This window comes from Nuphar pumila, chromosome 7 (genome assembly GCF_984573655.1).
Source record: "Nuphar pumila chromosome 7, dmNupPumi1.hap1.1, whole genome shotgun sequence".
NCBI lineage: Eukaryota > Viridiplantae > Streptophyta > Magnoliopsida > Nymphaeales > Nymphaeaceae > Nuphar > Nuphar pumila.
In genome coordinates this window covers 117191098-117204509 of record NC_143255.1, presented here as the reverse complement: position 1 = coordinate 117204509, position 13412 = coordinate 117191098, and the positions used below count along the sequence as shown (strand labels likewise).

At 38.2% G+C, this 13412-nt stretch overlaps 1 protein-coding gene across 3 annotated transcripts in view; it reads left to right on the top strand.

Annotated features, from left to right (window-relative positions):
* Window positions 1-13412, top strand: part of LOC149833107 (exocyst complex component SEC6-like) — a 161457-nt gene that overhangs the window by 48638 nt on the left and 99407 nt on the right. For 2 of the 3 annotated variants that reach the window (XM_090014914.1, XM_090014913.1), the window contains exons 4-7: window positions 6828-6916; window positions 7149-7239; window positions 7447-7536; window positions 7653-7732. In XM_090014914.1, the coding sequence (XP_089871040.1) occupies window positions 6828-6916; window positions 7149-7239; window positions 7447-7536; window positions 7653-7732 (350 nt within the window). Of the gene's footprint in view, window positions 1-6827; window positions 6917-7148; window positions 7240-7446; window positions 7537-7612; window positions 7733-13412 lie in introns of those variants that run through there. The other variant, XM_090014915.1, reaches the window with a different exon arrangement.

Below are 13412 nucleotides of genomic sequence, written 5' to 3'. Positions count from 1 at the left end.
TTTTTGGATGGAAGATGGTGTAACTTGATACTTCAGCCACTAAATTTCCATATCTATATAGGATAGCCAAGGATTGAAACTGCTGGTTTAAGAGCTGCTAGAATTTGAAAGAAGAATGGATTCAAAAGACACAAGGGTCCATCTCCTAGGTTTGATCTGAGATCTCTTCCATCTCTAGGTTCAGGGTTTTCACTTGATTGGTCTCGGTCAACAACATTAACACTCAGAATAATCTAAAGATGAAAGTATTTCAATTAGCAAGCAAGTGAATGATTTCTGGATCTTAAGAAGAATCAACCTCTCACCTTTGGTCGTACGAGTATTTTCAGAAACTATTTTATTTAGCTTTGCAAACATCAATGTTCTCATTGGCAAGAATAGTTGCATAAAGAAATTACTGCTTGACTCCTTTGAAATCTGGAAGGATCAGGGGAGCTGCATATGGTGGTGATGACTTCTTTCTGGTGGTTTTCATGGAGGGAAATAATCATACCTTCAAGGTAAGTTAGTTCTAATTGAATCTGGATGCATATTAATGTTTTGTTTGATATTATGATTTTTGCCAAATACAAACAAGCCAACTCGTATATTTTATGGATCAGTCCTAATAGGCTTGGAAAAGCCTAATGTATTAAAATGAACTTTCTGTTAATTCATGGTAAGTTGACATGGAATGATAGAAAGGGCAGGAGGTAAAGAGAGAGGAAAAGAGAATAAGGAGAGAATAGAGGAGGAGAGAGAGAGAGAGATTAGAGGGGTGATAACTTATGGAAGAAGACCTCACGTTATCGCCTTTGCTACTCTCCTACTATTTATAATAAATGTTGGTTAGGATTTCTGGGATAACACCAGAAATACCCACGATAAAGAATGCCTTTACAAGTGCATAATTACAATGAAGCCCCATGCACTCACGTAAATTACAACAGATCTAATGATTGCTCTAACAACCTCCCTCAAGCTGTGCATGGTTACAGACCATGACCAGCTTGCTTTTTAACTGCCAATGTCATGGAGCATAAAGTCCTTCGGTAAACAAATCGGCTACCTACTCTTCCCTCAATATGAACCTGGTTTTCTCTGAATATGAATTTGGATTCAGAGATCCAAAGGGGTCAGATCACAAATAAGGACCTTTCGATGCAAATTTGCATTCGGATCCAAAGATATCAATGTGTTGGCCTCGGATAAGAAGTGTTCAGTGCAACTTTGGTTCCAAAGATATCCAATTGAGTCGGACTCAGATAAGGACGTTTTGATTCCCAAATAAGAATCTTTCGGTGTAAATCTAGATCCGAAGACATCAAAACTGGACCAGACTACATAACAAATTTTCAGTGAAAATCTGGACCCAACAGGATCCAAATGGGTTGAATTCAAAGAATGCCAGGTTATCCATCTAAGATATCCGAATCTAGATGAGGAAAATGATCCCCAAAAAGAGAGGAATAGGCTAAGGATAACCAGTTGCCATCTATGTCACATGGATATGGCCATTTTTATGAAATTTCCATTATGACTTGTTTATAAAGGGATACAGAATGACAATCAAAATGCACTATTCGTGTGACATAGTTTTCCATAAGCCCTAAAAGGAAGGGGATAAGGATAGATGAAAAAGAAAACAAAAGTTAGGTGAGAGAAATGATGATGTCAGCAAGTTGATGTCAACCATATAGTTGCTGATCTCAGCTAATTAATGTTAGAGGAGATAGTGTAATCGGATATGATGCAGTGGATGCAAGGAGCGATAGGATGATCTACTATGGAAGACCCACTCTGAGAAAGCATACCCAAATTCAAAATGCCTATTCGGGCCAAAAACGGGGTATAAGGGTATTTTTGTCTTTTTACCTTCTTCATTTTCTGAGTTTTCTTGTCATAAATATCTCAGAAATTCATTTAGATAATTTAGTTCCAAATGTGAGAATTTTAGAAACTACAAAAATAATTTTTATATATTTTTAGTAGGAGCCGGATTTTACAGATTCGAAAAGTTCTAGTACCCGTTAGGATCTAATTTGGGTAATAGAGGGTGTAGGGGTAACTTGGGAATATTTTTTAATTTTTTCTAGCAATGGTTCTGGACCTTGATTCATTTTAATTTTTTTGTTTAGATGATCCGATCTCCCTCACAAGTCCTTCACATTGCCCCCAAATGGAGGAGGCCTCTTGAAGTGTCAAATCCAAGAGTGACCACTCGAATGAGCACCTTTTTTTATAATGCCCCATTGGCTCAAAAGGGAGGAGAATAAGACAAGATTTGCCAACCTTGTTTCTCATTGGCCCCAAGTGAGGTGGCCACACATGGGACCCAATGAGAGCTAAGGGCTTTTGTCTTCTTCAAAAAGACCCCCAAAAACGTTGAGAGGTCTTCTTGCTATCTTTTAACTTGAAAAAAAATTGATAGTCGTGAACCATTAATGTCTTCTCTCAAACAGATTTTGAAACAAAAAAATATTTAATTCAACTACAGATTGCAAGTTACAAAACATTGAAATCAGAACTAACGTCTTCACAACGGGGTTCCAAATAAACAGGGAACGAATCTAGCTAAATGCCATTCACGATAGGTTCTAACTTGACAAAATTACCATGATTCCTTCACTTTCATAAACAGAAACACAAAACATTCAAATTGAATCCTTTAAATACAAATTTGGAAATTTCAGAGATGGTTCAATTTAGTAGTAAAATAGAGGAACAAACAACAAACAAAAAGCGATAGGCAGTAAGTCAGGTTTCTTAGCTCCCCCGAATTCGTTCGCTGGCCAAACCTCAACCACAACACAACTCCACAACACGCCAGGTACAACAGGTTCGCAACAGCCATGGGTCTAGGTACAACAAGCCGTTCAACAACGGCTCGTCAACAACCACAATTCTAGCCAACATCATGTTCAGTAGTGGCGCGACGTCACCAGCAGGATCTCCACGACTCAACCTCCTTGCACACAAATCAACTTGTTCTCACGCCTAAGGATTATCCTTACTCCAAGTTTAGTTCACCATTGTTCATTCCAGATTTTTTTTTTAGTTCAAAAGATAGCAAGAAGACCTCCCAACGTTTTTTGGGGTCTCTTTTAAAGGGAGAAGACAAGAGCCCTTAGCTCTCATGTGAGGTCACTTCACTTGGGGCAAATGAGAAACAAGGTTGGCAAATCTTATCTTATTCTCATCCCTTTTTAGCCAATGGGACATTCTAAAAACGATTGAGTGGCTCATTCGAGAGGCCACCATCCTTTTGGCTATTCGAAAGCTAGTGAGCTGACCACTCTTTAATTTGATATTCCAAGAGGCCAGCTCCATTTGGGGCCAATGAGGAGGATCCACTTGTGGGGGAGATTAGATCCTCTAAAAAAAATTAAAATGGATCAAGGTCCCGATCAATTGCTCAAAAAAATTAAAAAAATCTACCCAAGTTACCCCTACACCCTCTAGTACCAAAAATAGATCCTAACGGGTACTAGAACTCTTCGGATCCGTAGAATCCGACTCCTAAAAAAATATAAAAATTATTTTTGTAGTTATAAAAATTCTTTCATTTGGAGCTAAATTATCTAAATGAATTTATGAGATATTTATGATAAGAAAACTCGGACAATGATGAAGGTGAAAAGATAAAAATACTCTTATACCCCATTTTTGCTCCGAATGGGTCATTTTGAATTTGGGTATGCGTGGGTATGTTTTCTCGGAGTGGGTCTTCCATAGTGGATCATTCGGATCGTCCTATCACTCTTTGCATGCGTCCGGATTGGTCCATATGCGTTGCATCAGGATCTCAACCAGATCTAGTGCGTGAGTAATGAAGTGAGGTAAATAATAATAATAATAGAGAAAGAAAAGAAAGGAGAAAAGGAGGGAAGAAAAGAAAAAGGAAGGAAAGAATGGAGTGGAAAATATTGGAACAACATATCTGATATGACAGAAAAGGAAGTTAAGAAGGAAAAACATAACTGAGAAATGGAAAAGAGAGAAGAAAAGAGAGGATTAGATGACGATGACAAAAGAAAAAAGAAAAAAGGTTGGGAGAAGAAGATGGAAAGGGAAACATTGAGATTAAGACTTGCAGTTTAAGGGATGATTAGAGTAGCAGTAGAGCTTCAGATGCCTTCAAAGTTTTTGCAGAGCACCTTCTACATCTTCTACCGTGATACCATGTTAAAACATGGCATAAATGAGAAACAATATAAAAGCGGTGAAGAAGAAGAAAAGAAAGGAGGATAACAGAGAAAACAAGAGAGAGTAGAGGACGACAACCTTAGGGTGAGAAAACCCATCCCTTGGCCCCTCTAGGGCTTCTTTATTTATAATAAAAGAAATATATCCTCAACTCCCTTGTATAACATAAAATTATACCGGCCCTTATATGTCGTACAAAATCATAATAAGCTTCATATATTGTACATAATTACAATGGGCCTTTATTTAAAATTGTAATTTACATGCATATATCTAACATAAGTGAATGATATCAATTTTATCTCCCTCACCTGCACCTCTTGACAAGCAACACACACATACTGCCAGTTCTTTGTTTACAGTGGAAGCAAACATGTCTCATATGGTAACAAGGTTATTGAAACTAGCTGCCCAACAACCTTGGTACACAATTGGTTTTGTTGAGCTAAATATGCCCCAGTATGGTGTGTGATACTTGGTAACATCACATAGGGAACATGCTGCTATTAGAAGTGGAGAATTCAATAATGTAGATTCTATTTTTATCTCACAACCTAGCTCAACCAATTGCTGATCCATGTTTTGGGTTCACTTAGTGCAATTATCAACACTGTGAACCAGTCTTCTCCCTCTCTTGCCGAATGGACCTTTAGTTTGAACCTTCCGTTGGGAAATAACCTTCCTTTCTGCTCACTTGTCCTCCGCTCCTCCAGTAACCTTTTTTCCTTGGTCCAACCTTGTTTACAATTACAACCAATATGCTATGGGACCACTTGTTCTCCCATCCAATGTTGTAAGTATCATATCGTATCATACGATACAGTATGATACATATCGTAACTATGGTTTCACTCGATACGATACACACTCATATCACGATACGAGTGTGTATCGTATATGTATCTGCTATATCGTACGATACAACCCTGTATCGTACCATATCGTACGATACAGGGTGTATCGTACTATACGTGTTTGGTGCATTCTAAAAGGATGAAACTCGACTTTTTAAAATTTGGGTTTTAAAGACCTCCTTAGGGCCTATTCTATCATTTATGTAGAGGCCTTTAGAGGAGAGCCCACATACCCTAAGAGGCATGAGAGCGATTTGGGTGCTGATTCATGTGCAAGGGAGAAGGCTTTTGCGGATTTCTCATGTAATAGTGCATTTCCATCCTTTTTTCACTCAAGGGAGTGGGCTAAGGTACCATATGTATTCTTTGCTTCCCATTGAATTTTTTTGGGGGAAGATGACATAAGATGATCCGACATGGCAATGGGGCATTCAAGTAGTGAGATATGCATGTAATATTATTTATATTACTTGGTGTTTGATGATATCTTATGCAGCTCATAGAGAAATAAATGCTTCATATTAGATTTTATGGTTGTATTTTGTGCAATTCATCATTGTTTCATGTGGTATGATTTTTTTAGAATTTTTTGCTAATTTCTTCTGATTTTTGTTTTTTGAGAATTTGAATTTTTTTTATTAAAAAATTATGATTTTTTCCGAAATGCTATGATATGTATCTAACTTTCTGCCCGACCGATACGGGTATCAATAAGCTACTTACAACCTTTCTCCCACCCCTTCTTTCACCTCTTATGGCATCTTCTTCATCGGTAGCACCGTTTAGTATGTTTTCCAAGAAAGTTTGAGAAAGAGCTAAGAGCTAAAAATTACATGTTTGTGTAGATGTACAGGTGAGCATTCTTGGTCCATGAACTTTACGTTAGGCAGAGCTCTTCAGATTTAAGTTTGATAAGCAATTTGCTTCTTATACTCGCCCGTATATTGCTGATTGGATTGAGCATGAAAAATACCCTTGTTTGCCCAACCAGTTCTCCTTTCTCTTCCAACTTCTGCCAGTAAACCTAGTAGCATCAAAGTTCTGTGTCACCTAGACACAATATTTGAGCTCGTGTCCTACATTGACATGATTGAACATGGATATGAATGTGGGCATAGAGTGTTTTGCAAAATGCTCAAAATTATGCCAAATACGATGGACATCTTGTCTGGCTGAATGATTTCTAACTCAGGATGAATATTTCGTTCTTGATTCATTATTTGATCAATAATTTACATGTGAAATTAGATTTGTTAAATATAATCTTTCCTATAATTTTAATTTTTTAATTTTCAAGTTCCAGTTCTCAAAATTTGAATGAAAAGCACATGGCAGGCATATATGTTCCCATGTAGTGGTTCAGAACTCTTGAGTCATGCCAGAGTCCATGTCATCATAGCATGTCTTTGTGGCACACAATGAAATGAGATGCTTATGTCAACATTATGGAGAGATGCCAGCTTGGGCATCAATCATATCTTTCCTTCTTGGGTCCTTGTGTGGAGGAGGATGAGTTTGAGTTCAAAGTTCAAAGTGCCTCCTGTAATCCTAGTTTGCTAACTAGGAAAAATAATAAAGGTGAAAGGAAGTGCTAACCAATTATGAGAGTTACTATACAATTATATGCTTCTGAACTCAAAAAGGGAAGTAAAGAATTCTCCGAAAAAAATAAACTTGTTAATAGATATGATCATGATGTAAGGATCCCACAATGAGTTGTTCTCTTGACTAATGCCACTCATTCTTGTGCAAAATGCTGCTGCTTACAGAATATTTCTATCTTTCCAGATTGAGCAGGCACAAGCTGGGTTAGAAGCACTGTCATCATCACAGAAATCAATAGATCAGCTTTGTCAGAATTTTTTGTCCATTGATAAGTATGTTATGTAAATTCATCCAATATGACATTTTTGTGCACGATGTGATTTTCCTATATTTACTGTGAGATTACATGTAGGAACTTATTATTTCCTTGTACCTTTTTTCCACTTGTGCTTGCATAATTAAATATGAAAATTTCCTATTACTCAGTGACAATTTGTATTTCTTGCTAATCTGCACTACCAATTACTATGTACTTGTTCAACTTGAATATTTTATTGAATGCAGACTGTGTCAAGAGTGTCAGACACTAATTGAGAATCATGATCAAATAAAGCTCCTTAGCAATGCAAGGAACAATTTGAACACTACCTTGAAGGTGATCACAGAGTTTCACTTTCTACATTTTGATGTTACAAGATGCATTTTCCGATACCTGGAAACATGTTTCTTTTTTATATGCTATTTTCCATACATGATGGAGACTGGGTTCTTGGATTTTGCAAAATATCTCACATGGGAGCAGTTATTAGTGAAATCTGAATCTTTTGCAACTATATGTATGTAAACATAGTTAATTCTATAGGATGTTGAAGGGATGATGTCTATTTCTGTTGAAGCTGCTGAAGCACGAGACTCTCTGAGTGATGATAAACAACTTGTTCACACATTTGAGGTTCCCGCTTTTTCTTCTCTTTTTAATAGATGTGACCATACTTTAGTTTTTATCTACAATTAGTACTAGAATGCAGATTTAATCACTTTTGGTTGTTTCAATTACCTCTGAGTCAGAGATTAACGGCTCTTGATGGCAAGAGGAGATTTGCATTGGCTGCTGCATCTTCTCACAAAGAAGAGGTTGGCAGGCTCAGGTCAGCTCTTATAATTGTTTTTTCAGTGCTTTTATGTCCTTAGCCTCTGATAAGTCGTTTCATGGTTGCTGCTATGTTTAGGTTGTTGCTTTTAATGCCTCTTTTACTCTTGTTGCAACTGATTTGTAGATCATGATGCAAACTATACTAATGTATTTTTTTTCTATAATACCTTGTATAATTAAGTGACAAATATTTTAAGAAGAAACAATTATATACATGGCCAGCAGAAGGAACTATACACATATGGTAGGACGTGGTGCTCAATGCACACTTATATAACACGGGCACCTATGTTACATGAATATGGCTGATTGGGCAAGGCCATAGAGAAGGAGGTCTCTACTATATGGATTTTTTGGAGATACCCAAAGTTACATTTTTTTGTAATGTAAGAAAATTAAATTTAAATTTATGGCATTGAAGATCAGGTCATCCCAATGTATCGAAAATTTAATATTCTCCATGATTGTTTTTTTTTGTAATATTAATGACTTGTGAAGATTTGTGTCCTTGGGAAAATAATGAGATTACTATTTAATGATAAAACTTTTATTTCTTCTAGACCACTTGAGTTATTTCATTCGAATGTTTGGGGTCTTGCATCAGTTATGTCTAAAGATGGATATGCATATTATGTTATATTTGTGGATCATTTCACTAGATATAGTTAGATTTACTTATTTAAACATAAATCTAAAGTTTTTTCACTTTTAAAATTTTCATAAGTTGCTTAAACATAGCTTTAATAATGATATTTCTATATTTTTATATTTCACACTATTTCAGGGAGAGAATTTTTGTCCAATGAATTTAGAAATTATCTCAACTTATATGGCATCAAACATCAATGATCTTTCCTGAACACAAAATGACTTAGCTGAAAGAAAATATAGGCACATTGTAGAAACTTTAAGATCTTTACTTATTGCTAGTCATGTGCCTAAGTTTTTTTGGGCAAAAGCCGTTTTGACCGCTGTCTATTTTATCAGTTGAAAAACTTTTTAAACTCACTCTTGATTATTCCAGATTAAGAGTATTTGGTTGCAAATGTTTTGTATTTTCTCCTAAAGCTATTTCTTGTGCCTTTCTTGGTTATGCTGACAACAAAAAATGATATAGGTGCTATGGCTCTAAGACTGAAAAACTATATATTTCAATAAATAGAACTTTTTTAGAAAAAAACTTCTTTAATAAAGATCGATTTAAGAAAGTAATTGAGTATTCTTTTTTGTTTGGTCTTGTTTCAAAGCAAGATATTCATGATTGTGATTATTAGTATGATTTTGAGAATGTTAATGAATCAAGAAATATTGAACCTCTTGATGAACTATCCCATGATGATGAAACTTGTATACAATATGCTAGATGGGAAAACCAAAACCCTTTATGTGCACTTGAGAAATTTTCTAGCTTTGAAAGTGAAGATAAGCTGCAAACTAGGCGATCATCTATAATATCAAAATTTCCATCAAAATTTGTATCCTATGACTCCTCGAAATACCAAGCATGTATAGCCTTGATCCATTCTTAAGAAGAACCGTCATATTTTGCTCAGCCAAAGAAAATTCTTAATGGGTTAAAGCGATGAAAATAGAATTATAAGCATTAGAGAAGACTCAAACTTGGACTATTCAAAACCTTTCACGTAGAAAGAAACTTATAGGTTGTAGGCTATGTCACATAGGTGCGGGTACGAGTACGAGTGCGGAACAATTTAAAAATTTTTGGACACGGGGACATGGCTATATATATATGTATATATATTTAAAAAAAAAAATATATATATATATATAAATAAAGATCAATTTTTTATAGTTTTTTGCCTTAAAAAATGGACAAAAATAGACTCGGTCAAAGTTGACAAAGTCCAAAATGTGGACGGACTTGGCCCTGGTGCGTTGATAGAGTCCGACACTTGGTTGACCGTGTCCGAATCCGCACCCGTGTTCGCACTCGTGTCGGGGCATGTCAATGCGGGTGCGTCGACCCCCTAGCCGAGTCCGTGTGACATAGGTTGTAGGTGGGTATATAAAATAAAAATGAAGAGTGATGGGACCTTTGAGATATACAAAGCTTGACTAGTTGCCACAGGGTACTCGCAAGAGTATCACATAGATTATGAAGAAACCTTTGCTCCTATTGTTCGTATGACCACTATTAGTGTAAGACCCAAGATTTAATATATATATATATATATATATATATATATATATATATATATATATATATATATATCAGATTCAGGTTGGATCTAATCGGATCCAACCTGGATCCGGTTCACATCCCAAGCAGTGTGTGGGCTATTTAAACCAGAGTTACCGGTCGAGGGAGCGGGAGCGGGAAGCGAGGCACTTTCAAAATTTTAGGAAGCGGGAAGCGTGAGATAACTTAGAAGAAAATTACGAACCGTCTCGGAAGCGACCTAGAAAGCGAACCAGAAGCGACCTAGGAAGCGAAAAAACAACAAAATAAAAAAAATAAAAAAATAAAAAATGGTGAAGCAAGGGGGAAGCGAGGGGGTGGGGGGGGGGGGGGTGGGGGGAAGCGCGCTTCCAAAAAAAAAAGAGAGCGCTTCCCTGCACGTTTTAGAAGCGCGACATTTCACGCTTCCGAAACACGCTTCGGGGAAGCGTGCTTCCCCATGCGCCTAGGCGCTTTCGGTAACTCTGATTTAAACCCCCGCAGGGGGGGGGGGTTCTCTTAAAAAAAAAAACAGAAACCCCCGTACGCCCTCATTCTCCCTCCTTGAGGCCTGAGCTCCCTTCCCCTGCGGTCACCTCTCTTGTTCCCTTTCTCGCTCACCGGAGGTGCCACCGCCCAGGTACGCACCTCCTACGACCTCCTTGTTAGCCCAGTAGAGGAGGGGCACCACCCCTCCTTGCTCTCTCTCTTTCCCCTTTTTCAGCAGAGGAGGGGCGCCGCCCCTCCCTACTCTCCCTTCCCTTGTTAACTCAACAGAGGGGGGGCGCCACCCCTCCTTGCTCCCTCTTTCCTCTTTTTCAGCAGAGGAGGGGCGCCACTCCTCCTTGCTCCCTCTTTGTTTGACAGACGCAGGAGGGAAACACCTTCCTGCCCTCTCCCTCTTCTTTAACAGATGCAGGAGGGTACCCCCTCCCTCTTTCTTTTGACGACAACAGATGGTCAGCGCCTTCCTGCCCTCTCTCTCTCTTTTGACGATAGTAGGAGGGCAGCGCCCTCCTGTCCTCTCTTTCTGCCTGCGTCAGTGGCCCAACCATGCTGGGTAGGCCTGACCCGGTTGAACTCGATCGTTACCGATCCCAGCTCGGTCCCTGCCTTCTGCTGGTCAGACGTAGCTGAGCTAAGCCCGGCTAGCACCGAGCCCAACTTAGTTCACCCTTGGCATGACCTTGGCTCAGCCGGTCGGCTCGAACCAGGTTTGGGTTTGACCCTTGCGACACAAGCATCACTTATTTTAATGATTTAAAATTTGTTTTATCATTCTTTCGCAACACAATAAAAAAACCTTTTAGCGCACCCCATCAGCGCAACAAGCGCGTCACGCGCACCAAGGCACAAGCCCTTGATAACCTACGCTCGGAATCATCAGCAAATCCAACCATTTTCGAGGTAGGGGAAAGTTGCATATAAGGTTAATGTCAGAATACTTCTAGCATATATATACTTTTAACTCAAGGATACAATTTTGTGTATTTTTGTCCATTTAAATTTATATCATTTACCTGTCGTCGTGCTGTTACGTGCACAGGCTACTGTTTACGCAATTTATTAGGTTGATGTATGGTTTCGTACATTGTGCACTGCTTACACAATTTATTTAGCCGATGTACGATTGCGTATATCGTGCATAACTTACACAGTTATTTAGCTTGATGTGTGGTTTTACACATCGAGTCTAATTTTATGTCATTTACTTGCCACCGTGCTGTTACGTGCAGAGGCTATTGCTTACACAATTTATTTGGCCGATGTATGGTTTCGTACATCGTGCACTACTTACGCAATTTATTTAACCAATGTATGGTTGCATACATCGTGCTTTGCTTATGCAGTTATTTAGTTGGATGTATAGTTTCGTATATTGAGTCTGGCTTTATGTCATTTACATTGTCGTTACGCTGTAATGTGCATAGGCTTATGTTTTGATATATATGTATTATATATACATATACATATAACATTATAAGGCACATAGTTTTGCGTACTACTGCCTACTTTGCGTTATATTTACTTTTAAAGGCGCAGATTTGCACACGCTCGCCAAGTCTTTAAAGAAAAAGGAAATTTCATGCAAGATTCCAATGTTTGTAATATTCGTTGTTTCGAAAAGCGAAAACGAATATAAGACGGTTGCTTATTTGCAACTAAGTTTTTCCCTCAACCCTGCGTAACCTTAAGAGGTACGTACAGTCTTTTGTTTTGATATCCAAAAATGACTTGGATATCCCTGGCCTAGAGCACGTGACATTGAGATTTTCTAAAGAAAGTTGGGGTTTATTTATAAAAAATCGATACCCCTTTCATCGTAGCGGTACTATCAAACATGCGCGACATATTAGTACTACAATGAGTAGATGGGATGTTTATGGTAAGCTCATAGCATGTAAATGCAAAATGATAAAATGAAAATCACATAAATAGTGATGATCGACTTCATAGGAAAGATGCTCGAGCTGGTTTGAAAGACTAGAGCATGTAGAATCGATCGTTAGTTAAAATAGAACATGACATACTCATTCGTCTATTTGGTTTCGTCAAAGGAGAGGATGAGATGGTACAAAAACTTCGATGGACAGGTTAACAAATACGCTCTTCGAGTAGCAATTGACTCGGTGTCCCGGTCATCGGAGTTAGGAGACGGGGCTATCAAATATTATCCTAAGTGATAGACCCTATGGACTTGTGCAGAAGTTGGATGCATCTCTTGCCACGAATGCTTCTGGGAATTCTCTCTTGGTTATTGGCCGTCCATTTTGAAATGGACTCAGCTAGCTGTTCGGGGTATCAAAATACAGAGAATAACAAACCTGCATTCTGTCTCCATTGTTTCCACGTTTCTCTTGTGTGTACCCCAGGATAATTAATATCAAAACAAAGTTATCATATTCATTCTACTTATGCTAAATTGCATATCACCTATGTCACGTGGGTGCGGGTGCGACACGGGTGCGGTGCAATTTTAAAAATTTTGGACACGGGGACTTGGCTATATATATATATATCCTGTGTGCATATATGTGGATATTGTCCTCTAAAGTTTGGCACCAGCATGAATGTTTTGTTAGATTTTGAATCTCCAGGTCCTTCCACGCGTGAGATCTGAAAAACAGAGAGAGAGAGAGAGAGAGAGAGAGAGAGAGAGAGAGAGAGAGAGAGAGAGAGAGAGAGAGAGAGAGAGAGAGAGAGAGAGAGAGAGAGAGAGAGAGAGAGATGGGAGAAGCCGATACCCCTTCAGCAATAGGGTCGGCTGCTGTGTATTCCTTCATATTAACAAGAGATTACAATATTTTAGGGTACTAAAATACCCCTCATTACAATAAACAATATTACATAATGCCATTAATGAAGAAATGGATGTCACGGGTCCTGGATCTTCAGATCCATGACCCAGAACCGAGAAAACACTTCTTTTCACCTTCCCTCAAGTTGTGCATGATCTTGAACAACTTGCCTTTTAACATCCAAAATCTGTCTTTTG